This window comes from Lathyrus oleraceus, chromosome 4 (genome assembly GCF_024323335.1).
Source record: "Lathyrus oleraceus cultivar Zhongwan6 chromosome 4, CAAS_Psat_ZW6_1.0, whole genome shotgun sequence".
NCBI classification, from domain to species: domain Eukaryota; kingdom Viridiplantae; phylum Streptophyta; class Magnoliopsida; order Fabales; family Fabaceae; genus Lathyrus; species Lathyrus oleraceus.
The window spans coordinates 271,702,785-271,718,393 of NC_066582.1; the positions used below are offsets into that span (position 1 = coordinate 271,702,785).

At 38.6% G+C, this 15,609-nt stretch overlaps 1 protein-coding gene across 1 annotated transcript; it reads right to left on the minus strand.

The window, feature by feature from the left end:
* Positions 1-261: 261 nt before the first annotated feature.
* On the minus strand, positions 262-1,745 carry LOC127137040 (uncharacterized mitochondrial protein AtMg00810-like). The gene is made up of 3 exons (XM_051063537.1): positions 1,599-1,745; positions 1,381-1,491; positions 262-1,275 (listed from the first exon to the last, which is right to left on the minus strand). Exons 1-3 carry the CDS (start codon positions 1,743-1,745, stop codon positions 262-264), a joined length of 1,272 nt encoding a protein of 423 aa, XP_050919494.1.
* Positions 1,746-15,609: the final 13,864 nt, after the last annotated feature.

Genomic DNA, 15,609 nt, shown 5'->3' on the forward strand with positions numbered 1-15,609 from the left:
GCTATTGTTGATGATGGAGGATCCCATACAGAAAGATTGAAGAATGCATATAAAGTATGCAGCAGAATGTAAAGAAGAAGAAGAAGAAGAAGTATGAAAAATACTGTTACATTGATTGATATGAGAAGAAGATACAATGGTGCTATATATACACAAGTAGTAACCAATCTAAGCCTGTCACCTAAGCCAACAGAAATACATAAGCTAACAGAAATACATTATACCAGTATGAATAAAGGATGTATAATCCAATATGCCCCCTCAAGTTGGACTGTGGATAGTGCAGAGTCCTAACTTGGAAAGGATAGAGGAAAAAGCAGGAGAATGCAAAGGCTTTGTGAAAACATCTGCTAGCTGGTCATTGGTGGAAACAGGAAGCAAGTGGATGAGCCTGGAAACGATTTTCTCTCGAATCACATGGCAATCGAGCTCAATGTATTTACTTCTTTCATGGAATGTAGGGTTATGCGCAAGGTAAATGGCAGATTTTCTATCACAATATACAGATGCCGGCTGTGAAAGTTGTACCATTAGGTCATTAAAGAGAAATTGCAGCCATTGAATCTCACAAGTGAGAGAAGCTAAGGCTCTGTATTCAGCTTCTGTGGAGGATCTAGACACAGTATTCTGCTTCTTAGACTTCCAGCATAACAAGGAATTACCAAGAACAACACAAAAGCCAGTGATGGATTTTCTTGTGGTAGGACATCTAGCCCAGTCAGAATCAGCAAAGGCACACAGTTTGAGAGGACTAGAAGCTGAAAGAAATATACCTTTGGCTGGAGAGCTCTTCAAAAACCTTAGAATTTTGGTTGCAGCCTGATAGTGTGGAACAAGGGGCTTAGATACAAATTGACTCAAGTGCTGCACTGCAAAAGATATATCAGGCCTAGTGTTGGTGAGATAGATTAACCTGCCAATCAACCGTCTGTAGGAGGTAGGATCAGGCAAAAGTTCACCATCAGTAGGAGAAAGCTTGAGATTGGGATCAAAGGGAATAGAAGAAGGCTTGGCTGCCAGAAAACCTGTATCTTCCAAAAGCTCAAGAGTGTATTTTCTCTGGTTCATGAAAATACCTTTTGAAGATCTAGCAATCTCAAAACCCAAAAAGAACCTGAGCTGGCCAAGGTCTTTAATCCTGAACTTATCATCAAGTATGTGTTTAACATGATGAATCTCATGTAAAGAATTTTTTGTTAACACAATATCATCGACATAGACAAGGATGGAAGTGAAAGTATCCTTGGTAGATTTAACATAGAGAGAATGATCAGCCTGTGATTGAGTATACCTCAGAGAGATTAAGAAGGTCGATAGTTTTGAGTACCACTGTCTACTGGCCTGTTTGAGACCATATAGAGACTTTTGTAATTTGCATACCTGAGATGGAACAGTTGAAGTGAGACCAGGAGGGAGTGTCATATATACCTCTTCATGTAAGTCACCATGAAGGAAGGCATTATTATCATCCAACTGTTCCATACGCCAGCCCTTTATTGCACAACAGACAACAAAACTCTTACTGTGGTGATCTTGGCTACAGGAGAAAAGGTGTCAAAGTAATCTACACCTTCCATTTGAGTGTATCCCTTAGCTACCAGCCTAGCTTTATACCTCTCAATAGAACCATCAGCCTTATATTTGATTTTGTATACCCACCTGCAGCCTATGGGAACTTTTCCTGGAGGAAGTTCAACAACCTCCCATGTTTGGTTTTCTGCAAGAGCCTGTAGTTCAATATCCATGGCTTGTTTCTAACAATCACTCTTAATGGCTTGATTATATGTTTTAGGTTCAGTGTTAGAGGAAATAGAGAAACAAAAATGTTTATATGTAGGAGAGCAATTGTTATATGTAAGCACAAAAGATAAAGGATAAAGGACATGGGAATGAGGTTTTGAGAGAGAGGAATAACAATGATAATCCTTTAGATATTGGGGAGGGTGAGATGACCTAGAAGACTGTCTTAAGGGAACAAAATTGTTATCTGCAGAGGATTGGGGAATTAAACCAGTAGAGGAAGAATCATTGGATAAAAGAGTGTTAGGTTCTAATGTATGCTCAGAGTGAGTACTAGGTTCTGGAGAATCAGTATGAGTAGGAAGATTATTAGGGAGAGAGGTCAGTGAACCAGGACAATGGTGGTTGAAATCAGGAGGGGAGTTGGCACAATCATTAGTGGATGTGGACACATAAGAAGATAAAGACAGATCAGTACTGGATTGAGTTTGAGGTATGGGAAAAGGCAGGTCATCTAAGTTTTGGCTTGGTGAGGGATCTGCAAGACTATTATCAGAATGAGCAGAGTTATGCTTAAAGGGAACTGTGTTTTCATAGAAGACAACATTCCTTGAGACAAAAATATTATGGTTATGGAGGTCATATAAAATGTAGCCTTTTGTACCATCTCTATAACCAAGGAAAATACATTTTCTAGCTCTAAAGTCAAATTTTGCTCTGTGAGCTTGGAGTGTGGTGGCATAGCACAAACATCCAAAGACCTTAAGATGGATAATGGAGGGAGGTTGACTGAATAGAATTTCATAAGGACATTTTGATTTGAGCAGGGGTGAGGATAGTTTGTTGATTATGTGGACAACATGTTGGATGTGGAAGTTCCACAAGTTTAAAGGGATGTTTGAATGAAAAAGTAAGGACCTAGCAACATTGAGTATGTGCTGGTGTTTTCTTTCCACCACTCCATTTTGTTGGGGTGTTTCAACACAAGTCCTTTGATGAATAATTCCTTGGGATAAAAGGAAATCTGCAAGAGCTATGAACTCAGTCCCATTGTCAGATCTTAGGCATTTGAGTGTGGTATGGAATTGGGTTTTAATGTATGCTATGAATTGGATAAGGCTTTTTCTGGTTTGGTCTTTGGTTTTGAGGAAAATAACCCATGTGTGCCTACTGTAATCATCAACAAGAGTGAGAAAGTATTTATGCCCTAAGGTAGAAACAGTGGAGAAAGGTCCCCACAAATCAGCATGCAAAATATCAAAAGGAGCAGAAGAACATGAAGTGCTATTAGGAAAAGATAACTTTCTTTGTTTAGCAAAGTGACAAGAGTCACAAGGAACAACATCTTTATTACAAGGAATGAAAGGAAATTTTTTAGAAATAGCTTGTAAACCTGTATTGGATAGATGGCCTAATCTTAAGTGCCAAAGAGTACAAGAATTTAAAGCAATAGAAGGATTTGTGGATTGATGAGCCGTGGAGTCAAGGACATATAGTCCTCTTTGCAGGCTAGCTATACCAATCAGAACCTTGGAATGAGTCTGCATGATATGACAGTTGTTAGCAGTGAATTGAACTAGGCATTTATTGCTATCTATCAATTTAGCAACAGAGATGAGATTGACATGAAAACTTGGAATATAAAGAATATTATGTAGAGTTAAGGATGGAGAAATAACAATAGTACCAGAAATGGATGCTACAACTTGGGAGCCATTAGACAGACTAACAGGAATAGGGACTATGTTTTTGTATTGAGTATAAGAATCAAAATTGAAACTAAAGTGATCAGTAGCACCTGTATCTAAGATCTAGAGATTAGAGTTCTTACCATTCATGTTGGATGCATGAGAATTCATAACAAAAGGGGATGTGGAGACAGAGTTGACTGTGAAATTAAGTTTGGATTGTTGGAGTAAAGCCAAAATATTGTTGTACTGCTCCTGAGTAAAACCAAAAGCAGAAGGTGTTGAACCCTAAGGAGAAGCTTCTGTAGCACTGTTAGCCGTGGCAGCTGCTGGTGTTGGTGTAAGCCCTAGAGGCCAATACTTTTTGGTACTTGTATCGAATTATTTATTAATAATAAAAGGCATTTTCTTTATTATGGTTGATTAATAAAGTCCATGGAATAGATAGTCCGTTTAATGTATTAAGTGTGACTTAATCATGAGAACACATTAAACATAAGGACACTATTCTTAAAGTATCCGTAGTCGAGCTTTAGTGTGAAGTGGGATAACATTAAAGCATTAAGACTATTATGTTTGTAGACTGATGATCACATCTCATGGGTCATGGATAAAGAGTTATCAAGTCTTAAACATAGGTATGAATATTAGGAGTAATATTTATACCGGATTGACCCGCTATGAGAATACTATATAGAAAGTTATGCAAAGTGTCATAAGTTATTCTCATGGTGATAATAGTGTATGCCACTCTTCGACCTGAAACCACTATGGATCCTAGATGTAGAGTCGAGTGCTTTATTGCTGATCCAACGTTGTCCGTAACTGGATAACCATAAAGACAGTTGATGGGTACTCCACAAAGCATGTTGAGGGACATGAGTGTCCTAGATGGAATTTGCCCATCCTGCATAACAGGATAAATGTCTATGGGCCCAATATTGAACTGGACAAGGATGACACGGTCTATACCTTGTGTTCAATATAGACATAAGGGCAAAAGGGTAATTATACACATAAGTATTATCACAGAAGGAATTGTCAGATCACATGACATTTTCGTGTCTTGGGTAGCAGTGATGTGTTGCTAGATACCGCTCACTGTTTATTATGTTAAATACATGATTTAATATAATTGCCAACGTCGCGAAAACCTACAGGGTCACACACAAAGGACAGATTGATGAGAGATAGAGTAACTAAGGAATACCGTAAGGTACGGTTCCCTTAAGTGAGTTATGGAACATCGTAAGGTACGGTGTACTTAAGTAGAATACGAAATATGGTAAGGTACCATGTGCTTAAGTGATTTTGGGCATATTATAAGATATGGGCCAAAGTACACTTAAGTGGGCTTTTAGCTTGAAGCCCACACAAGAGGTTCTATAAATAGAACCCTTGTGCAGAAGCATTCAGTGCGGTTGCATTATTTTCGTTTTCTCTCTCTCTCCCTCTCTCTCTCTCACTCAAAGCCTTCACTCATACCAGCTAGCACTGAGATTGAAGGAATCCGTTCGTGTGGACTGAGTAGAGACGTTGTCATCGTTCAACGTTCGTGATCACTCTGTGGATCTGCATCAAAGGTTTTGATCGTCACAAGAGATCTGCACCAAAGGTTTCAATCGTCACAAGAGGTAAATATTCTATCACTGATCATGACCATTCGTAAGGATCTCTAAAAGAGAAAATTTTAATTTCCGTTGCATTTTGGATCGCAATTCTCCTTCAGCCGGAATCTTGCCTTTGTTCTTAAAACCTGGAGGATAACCATGCTTTTGAAAACACGTCTCCACTGTGTGATTAGTTCTTCCACAGTGAGTGAAGATCCTGTTGGTACCTTTGGAGCCGTGATAACCCTGATTCTTGCCTTTGTAATTAGTGTTACCCTGTTTGGCATCATAGTTTCCTTCAGTAGTCTGGACTTGTAAGGCAACTGTTTCCTCAACAGTGCTAGCAGTAGGAGTATCACCATTGATGGAGCTATGCATCTCTCTTTCTTGTTGTATGACAAGTGAGAATGCGTAATTGATATCAGGAAGGGGATTCATCATCATTATTTATGATTTGGAATGCATAAATTTTTCAGATAATCCTTTCAGAAACCGTATAACGTAATCTTGCTCTCTGTATTTCTTGATGGAAGCTATGGCACCACAAGAACACTGAATAGCGCAAGAACATAACGGTATCGGTCGATAGTTCTCCAACTCATCCCACATGACCTTAAGCTGAGTGAAATAGTTAGATACATCGAGAGTACCTTGACGAAACTTGTAGAGATCCTCTTGAATGTCTGAAATGCGGAAGATATCGCCATGTGAAAACCGAATCTGCAGATTCTTCCAAACTCCTGCGACACTATCAATCCATAAAACCGATTTGGCAATCGATTCGGAGATTGAACGCTGAATCCACGCAAGAGCCATTGTATTGCATCCAATCCATGGCGCGTACAATGGATCTGAAACTGGAGGTTTGGTTAGGGATCCATCAATGAACTTGTCCTTGTTTTTGGAGATTAGGGCGATTTGTATAGAACGCTCCCAAACGTGATAGTTCTTATCGTTGAGTAGCGGAGTAACAAGAACAAGAGCTGGATTTTCATTTGGATGAAGGTAGTAAGGGTTTGCAGAATTGGTTGAAAAACCGGCATAGCTCTGGTTTGCCATTGAAGCTAAATCAAGAACGGAGAAAAAAAAGGAAATCGCGAACAACAAGAAAAAAAAGGAAAGCAATGGCTACCAGAGCATTGTATGCTCTGATACCATGTTGATGATGGAGGATCCCATACAGAAAGACTGAAGAATGCACATAAAGTGTGCAGCAGAATGTAAAGAAGAAGAAGAAGAAGTATGAAAAATACTGTTACATTGATTGATATGAGAAGAAGATACAATGGTGCTATATATACACAAGTAATAACCAATCTAAGCCTGCCACCTAAGCTAACAGAAATACATAAGCTAACAGAAATACATTATACCAGTATGAGTAAAGGATGTATAATCCAATAGCTATCCTATGGAAGAACTTGGTGTTTCTATGACCATATAGATTCAAATTCAATTTAGCCTTCTCATGCCAAAACATACTCTCAAGATGCAAACATTCTTTCAAATTTGTAAGGGAAGCTCTTTCATGAGCATTAAGCACTTATAAAACCCATATCCAGAATCTTTTTTGTTGTTGCTGAATTTGATAAACTTCCTTTATCATCAATAACGTTTTGGTGCACATTCACAAAAGAGTCTTTGTTCCAAGTCCTAAGAACATGCATAAGCTTCCTATGTTTTTCAGCGAACACAAACATGGTACATCCAACAACATTCACATTTTAGCAATTCTTGATGACTTCAATATAAAGAGGGTGTGTGGACCACATTTGCAAAAACTTGAATTGCAGTAGAAGGAGACAATTATAATGCTAAATTCAAGCTTCAAAGGAAAATGATGAGAGATGATTTTTGCTAAGGTATGAGAAGAGGTTTGCGTTCATAAAGAAATCCAGTCTATATTGCAGGTGCATCTTAACATACCCCAAAATTTTCCCTCGATCAATAAATCATACGCAACTATCATTTTTATTGATCTAAAATTTGCGTAGTTCACTTTGGCGTTCTCGTTTAAATTTTTCGATGTCATTTGTGTTCCTATTTTGGTCAGCCAGGTCCTTTTCAACCGGCCATTTTTATTGCAAAATATGATTTTTATCTGTCTGTTTTCCAAAAGCTTATTTCACGTAGATCATTTTAATGCATTCATTTTATTTTTTTTGCGCATTTTAATGCCTCCGGTTTTTATTAATTTTAATTTCTTTTATTTTTTTTATTTATCAAAGTATCAAGAAAAAATAAATAAGAACAAATAAATAAGAACAAATAAATAATCATTTGATTTTTATTAAAAAAAATTGATTTGATTCATTTAAATTCATTTTTGATCAAAAAATATCCAAGGTTTTTTTGCCATTTGCATTTTAATTGTGAAAATCCTAATTTGCTTACTATTTTGTGCTTTCTCATTGTCCATTGGATCAAAATGATCAAGGGTTACCAATCAATACATACATTTCACTTGAATCACTTTCCATATCCATCTCCCTCATCCAATAAAAATTCAAGGAATAAAAATAATTTTAAAAAAGGAAAGAAAAGTGAAAAAGAAAAAATGTGTACACTCACTCACAACATTTGGCAGCTAGCGCCAAAATGCATCTTATACCCAAACTCTATCTCATAAAAAAAACGAAAAAAACGAAAAGAGATAGAAGATAAAACAATTTTTCTCAAATAGAAAAGGCCAAACAAGGCCTTGAAGGAACTCCTCACATTCCCCCTCATCTCTCTCTCTCCTCTCTCTCTCTCTCTCTCTCTCTCTCTCTCTCTCTCTCTCTCTCTCTCTCTCTCTCTCTCGGTAATCCCTCTTCATTCTCTCAGAAAAATCTCCTCTTCTTTCCATCGAAAACCACTTCCCCTTTTTCATTTCCTCCAACCTCACCCAACAAACTCTGACTGCCGTGCTCTATTTCGCCGGCCACTACCGCCTCCGTTCAACTTAGTTCACACTCCCTCATTCCTCCATTAACCCAGTGCCACTGATGCACCACCCATCAAGCTCAACTCATCAAGCTCGCTCGACACTCACTTGCAAACAAATGTTGCAGCAACTGAGTGACACAATAAGCAGAAACAACATTGCTAACAAGCCAAATACGCAACAACAACGATTACGCATTCGGTAACTTTTCGTTTCGAAAACCTCGTTGCATTTTGAGTTGTTTTAAGTTTCCATTCTTTTTTCACATTGTATATATGTTGATTTTATGCGTGTGAACTTTGTGTATTCTGTTAAGACGTTGCATTATGCATACCGGTTCTTTGGAGTTATGTACTAATTTTATTGTTTTTGGAATACTATAATATTCTATAAATATAAGATATATACGTGGTTGTTGCTGCTGTTTTACTTTGTTTCGTTGCGTTGTGTAAATTAGATAAAATCCGCTGATTTTACATCATTTATGTGTCATTATGATGCCGAATTTTTCGTTCGATATATTGATATAACATGACGACGCATATGCAGTTTATTTTTGGTTGTGTTCAGCGTTACATTTTGCACATTTAGTTGCGTTACGTTACAATTCATATTTTATGTACTTTTCGATTCGATTGCGATGAGCGTGTTGAGTGTCAGCAATTTGCCTGATTTTTCATTGGTTTACGTGTGACATTTTCAAGTTAGGTTGTCGACACACTTTAATTCAATTTCGTATGCGCTTTCGATGGTTTAGCATAACGGCAATCCACATTTTTGTTTTTTTACCAAATTGCACTTCGACACGGGACTCTTTCTTTCATGATGTTATATTTCGTTACGTTTCAATTTTATTCGCGATGAGCGCATTGTGCGTTAGAAATTTTCAATTCAATTTGTGTTGAGATACAATGATCCAACTGAAGGAGAATTGCGACCCAAAGCGCAGCGGAAATTAAAATTTCTCCTTTAGAGATCCTTACGAATGGTCATGATCAGTGATAGAATATTTACCTCTTGTGACGGTTGAAACCTTTGGTGCAGATCTCTTGCAACGATCAAAACCCTTTGATGCAGATCCACGAAACGATCACGAACGTTGAACGATGACAACGTCTCTACTCAGTCCACACGAACGGGTTCCTTCAATCTCAGTGCTAGCTGGTACGAATGAAGGCTTTGAGTGAGAGAGAGAGAGAGAGTGAAAACGAAAAGAATGCAACCGCAAATTTTTGCTTCTACACAAGGGTTCTATTTATAGAACCACTTGTGTGGGCTTCAAGCTAAAAGCCCACTTAAGTGTATTTTGGCCTATATCTTATAATATGCCCAAAATCACTTAAGCTCATGGTACCTTACCATATTTCGTATTCTACTCAAGTACATCGTACCTTACGATGCTCTATAACTCACTTAAGGGCACCGTACCTTACGGTATTCCTTAGTTACTCTATCTCTCATCAATCCGTCCTTTGTGTGTGACCCTGTAGGTTTTCGTGACGTTGGCAATTATATTAAATCACACATTTAACATAATAAACAGTGAGCGGTATCTAGCAACACATCACTGCTACCCAAGACACGAAAATGTCATGTGATCTGACAATTCCTTCTGTGATAATACTTATGTGTATAATTACCCTTTTGCCCTTATGTCTATATTGAACACAAGGCATAGACCGTGTCATCCTTGTCCAGTTCAATATTGGGCCCATAGACATTTATCCTGTTATGCAGGATGGGCAAATTCCATCTAGGTCACTCATGTCCCTCAGCATGCTTTGTGGAGTACCCATCAACTGTCTTTATGGTTATCCAGTTACGGACAACGTTGGATCAGCAATAAAGCACTCGACTCTACATCTAGGATCCATAGTGGTTTCAGGTCGAAGAGTGGAATACACTATTATCACCATGAGAATAACTTATGACACCTTGCATAACTTTCTATATAGTATTCTCATAGCGGGTCAATCCGGTATAAATATTACTCCTAATATTCATACCTATGTTTAAGACTTGATAACTCTTTATCCATGATCCATGAGATGTGATCATCAGCCTACAAACATAATAGTCTTAATGCTTTAATGTTATCCCACTTTACACTAAAGCTCGACTACGGATACTTTAGGAATAGTGTCCTTATGTTTAATGTGTTCTCATGATTAAGTCACACTTAATACATTAAACGGACTATCTATTCCAGGGACTTTATTAATCAACCATAATAAAGAGAATGCCTTTTATTATTCGATACAAGTACCAAACTGTATTGGCCTCTAGGGCTTACACCAACAATCTCCCACTAGCACTAGAGCCAATCAGACATACCCCGTATGCCCATTGATCTAGTATGGCCATCATGCTTCTGCTGCGCAAGAGGCTTTGTCAGTGGGTCAACTATATTGTCAAGTGTAGGTACTTTATATATTTTCACTTCTCCTCTATCTATTATCTCTCGAATGAGATGATAACGCCTAAGTATGTGTTTGGATCGTTGGTGAGATCTAGGCTCCTTGGCTTGTGCGATAGCACCATTGTTATCATATTAGAGACCAATGGGATCCACAATGCTAGGGACTATGCCAAGTTCACTAATGAATTTTTGATCCAAACAACTCCCTTTTCTGCATATGAGGCAGCAATATACTTGGCCTCGGTTGTAGAATCAGTAACTGTATCTTGCTTTGAACTTTTCAAGCTCACAGCGCCACCATTTCAGCAAAACACATAACCATTGGAATCATTCATATTAAAGCGTCTCAGCACCTTGTCTATGTACTCTGACTTAGGCCAAGCATTTCATGATCTATCTCTATAGATTCTGATTCCTAATATATAGGTTGCTTCACCTAGGTCCTTCGTAGAAAAGCATTTCCCTACCCAAGACTTTACTTGTTGCAGGGTAGGGATATCGTTTCCAATAAGTAATATGTCATCTACATATAATACCAGGAATACGATCATGCTCCCACTAACCTTCTTGTAGACACAAGACTCATCTTCGTTCTTGATGAATCCATACTGTTTTACTGTTTCATCAAAACAAAGATTCCATGAGTAGGTCACAGGTTCATCTTGATCCATGAGTAATACATCACCTTGATCCATATATCTTAGGTAGGTGACGTATCCTGCCTGACCTACGCTGGTCTTGTTCTACTTGAGCAGGTTGCTCTTACACAACTACTTGTGTTTCCTGCTCCAATTCCTCCATAGGTGTGTCGATGCTTTGTGATTCTTGAATTTCTTCAAGCTCTACTTTCCTCCCACTGGTTGCTTTGGAAATAAAATCCTTTTTAGGAAAACTCCAGTTAGAGCGACAAACATTTTGCCCTCAGAAGGATTGTAGAAGTAATACCCTCCCTTTTTTTCTTTAGGATACCCCACAAATAAGCATTTGTCAGATTTGGGCTCAAGCTTAGTTGAAACTTGTCATTTCACATAAACTTCGCAACCCCCAATCTTTATGTAAGACATATGTGGTTTCTTACCACTCCATATCTCATATGGTGTCTTCTCAACCCTTTTGGATGGAACACGGTTAAGTGTGTAAGCTGTTGTCAATAGTGCATGTCCGCAAATGGAGTTTGGAAGATCAACGTGACTCATCATGGATTTAACTCATTAGGTTTCATCCTTTTAGTATTAATGTTATAAGTTGGCATTATGAGATCAAGGACATATAGTCCATTGCTCATTTGTGCAGTAGCATAGAATATATCATTCAAATAAATTGAGCAACAATTGTTCTTTATTATAAATGAAAAACCAAACTTGTCCAAACAAGAAATGGAAATAATATTCCTGCTAATTGCAGATACATAATAACAGTTCTCTAACTGAATTATAAAACAACTAGGTAAAGTTAATAAGATCCTACGGCTAAAGTAGCAACCTTTGCTCCATTGCCAACTCGTAGGTCAACTTCACCTTTTGCCAAATCTCTACTCCCTTTCAGCCCCTGCACATTTGTACAAGTGTGAGAACCGCATCCAGTATCTAATACCCATGATGCAGAAGTAGATAAGTTAATAACAAAAATACCTGAAGTTGAAGTCTCTACTCCATTCTTCCTATCTTCCAGGTACTTTGGGCAGTTCCTCTTCCAGTGTCCGGTCTTACCGCAATGGAAGCAGGTGCCTTCTTTTGCTATGCCTCCATTAGGCTTCAAAGCATCAACGGTGGGTTTGGGTTTGGCAACTTCCTTGCCCTTCCCTTTATCACCATGCTTAGTGGGCCTTTTGTTCTGTCTCTTTCCATTTCCGATCATCAGAATGGACTTCCCTTTTGACTTCAGATTCTGCTCGGCAGTTCTTAACATGGCGAGCAGTTCAGGAAGAGATTTGTCCATATCAATCATATTGAAATTTAGGACAAATTGACTGAAAATATCTGGCAACGATTGCAAGATCAAATCAGTCGCAAGTTCCTTTTCGAGGGGAAAACCCAATCTCTCAAGGTTTTCCACATACCCAATCATCTTGAGTACATGGGGACCTACAGGGGCTCCCTCAGCTAACTTGCTTTGAAAAAGGGCTTTTGAAACTTCAAACCTCTCATGCCTTGCTTGCTCTTGATAGAGCAGCTTCAGGTGTTCGATCATATCGAACGCTGACATGTTCTCATGTTGCTTTTGCAATTCTGAGTTCATGGTAGCTAGCATGAGACACGCAGTTTCATTGGCATCATCGACATGCTTCTTATAAGCATCTCTTTCTGCCTTAGGTGCAGAACTAGGAGGTTCCTCTTCAGGAACAGGTGTCTCCAAGACATACAGCTTTTTATCATGTTTGAGGACAATCCTCAGGTTTCGGTGCCAATCCAGAAAATTTGTCCCAGACAATTTTTCCTTGTCAAGGATTGATCGCAAGATGTTGTTAGAGGTGTTTGCTGTCATGGTTATCTACATAAGGATTAAGAAAATATAAGTATCATTGACATATTTAATTAGGCCTTTAATCAAATATGCTCCCACTATTTTACTCAAAACAAATGACCCTCATCATTTGATTCGGAAAATCCCGTTGGAAGATTTTCTAGTGGGTCGAGATCCATATTTCACTTCGTTCTAAGTCCGCGTTGGCGGATTACACAAAACTAGGTTATTTAGGTAGGAACTCCTTCCAATTGTATCTCATACAACTCTCGAAAATTTCAGTTGGGTGAATAACTCCTTATTCAAATCCATCATATGGATCATTTCCAACTCTTGCTTCTAAAACATATATGATATTATTATAATTAAGTTTGACCCATTGTCTTAGCAGTTGGATATTACAATTATCCCATCGCACCTTACTAATATAGAACATGCACCTCGCTTTGGCGAAACCTACATTATCCGATACTAGTCTTGATGAGTGCTAAAACTTGGAAAGCATAAACTTAATATTTTAGTCTGAGGGAATTGCAATTGTTATGATCTCACCGGCTTATTTATCATATAAATCGTCTCTCACATGCATCAACATACATTCACATGCATCAACATACATACACAATGAAACAGTTATGGCCCCTAGCGCAATTGTTCTCCCAAGCCAATGAGAGAACCTAAGCTAACCTAATAACGATCTAAGCTTCTCCAAGCAAGATCTTCAAGGTTGTCTTCCTTTAGTATTGAATTCTTCTCTAAGCTTCTCCAAGCAAGATCTTCAAGGTTGTCCTCCTTTGATCTTGAATTCTTCTCTTTCTTCATATCATTATTCTCCTTTGATATTGAATTCTTCTCTTTCTTCATATCATTACATTACAGAAGAAACTCGTTTTACATACGAGGGTTTGAGATGAGAAAAGAAGTTACATTAAGAGATCAAAAGGAGAGGCACGACACGCAGGTCGTATTTAAAAACCCAAAATAAAATAAAGAAAGACTAAGGCCATAACTGATCACAACAAGGCAATAATAATAAACACATTGTTATTATTAAATTTTAATTCCTTTAATTAATTAAAACCAAATTAAATTTCGGCGACCGATACTCTACGTAGAGTTAGCCGGGGGTTCCGCTGCCCGGTCAGCGGACGGGGTCAAGGGGCAGCGCCCTTGCGGGGTTGGAGGGGCAGCGCCCCTGTCCAAAATTTTAATGAACAATTCATTTGAAATGGACATTGTTTTTGCATCAACACAACTCTTGCGTAGGCACAAAATCAGAAACCCCAAAATTTTGACTCTGTGAGTGTGACGACCGTCACAGGCGTGTGACGACCGTCACAGGCCATGTGAGTGTGACGAGCGTCACAAGACACGTTACGACCGTCACAGGTCAAAAACAAAAAACGCCGTCCTTGTTACGACCGTCATGGGCGTGTTACGACCGTCACACATCCAGTTTGTTACGCTTGTTACGCTCGTCACACGAGCTTCACGCGGCCAAAATAACAGACTTTGAAACAGTCAACACGCTCGTCACACGAGCTTCACGCAGCCAAAATAACAAACTTTGAAACAGTCAACAGACGTGTTCCAAAAGCCCTAAATTCACAACTCTTTGACGGCACAACCCTTGCGCCGTCACCAACCCTAATGCGCCAATTTCAGACCGTCAAACACACCTCGATTGTTGATTCAGTATGATTGATCAACAGGTCATTGCTTCACCATACTAATGTCGGATTCCGAAGCAAATGACCATTGATCGCTCAAAGGAAAACAATCATTTAGTGTTCGAATGAACGAAACAGAAACAGTATATCACATATACCGTATTTTGCATTAGGATTACTTATATCATATATAAGTTGATCGGTCTCAATTGCGTAACCTATGGACGATCGATGTATCGCTGCTTCACCATACTAATGTCGGATTCCGAAGCATAGTCAACATCAATCATCCAACTTATACACTCATGATGCCAAATTTAATTGCCCGTTTAATTAATTGATTCTTTCTGTCTTTTAATCATATTAATACAGAAATTAAACAGCTATCCGAGTCATGGTTTCGTAAGTGGCTCTGATACCACTGAAGGAGAATTGCGACCCAAAGCGCAGCGGAAATTAAAATTTCTCCTTTAGAGATCCTTACGAATGGTCATGATCAGTGATAGAATATTTACCTCTTGTGACGGTTGAAACCTTTGGTGCAGATCTCTTGCAACGATCAAAACCCTTTGATGCAGATCCACGAAACGATCACGAACGTTGAACGATGACAACGTCTCTACTCAGTCCACACGAACGGATTCCTTCAATCTCAGTGCTAGCTGGTACGAATGAAGGCTTTGAGTGAGAGAGAGAGAGAGAGAGTGAAAACGAAAAGAATGCAACCGCAAATTTTTGCTTCTGCACAAGGGTTCTATTTATAGAACCACTTGTGTGGGCTTCAAGCTAAAAGCCCACTTAAGTGTATTTTGGCCTATATCTTATAATATGCCCAAAATCACTTAAGCTCATGGTACCTTACCATATTTCGTATTCTACTCAAGTACATCGTACCTTACGATGCTCTATAACTCACTTAAGGGCACCGTACCTTACGGTATTCCTTAGTTACTCTATCTCTCATCAATCCGTCCTTTGTGTGTGACCCTGTAGGTTTTCGTGACGTTGGCAATTATATTAAATCACACATTTAACATAATAAACAGTGAGCGGTATCTAGCAACACATCACTGCTACCCAAGACACGAAAATG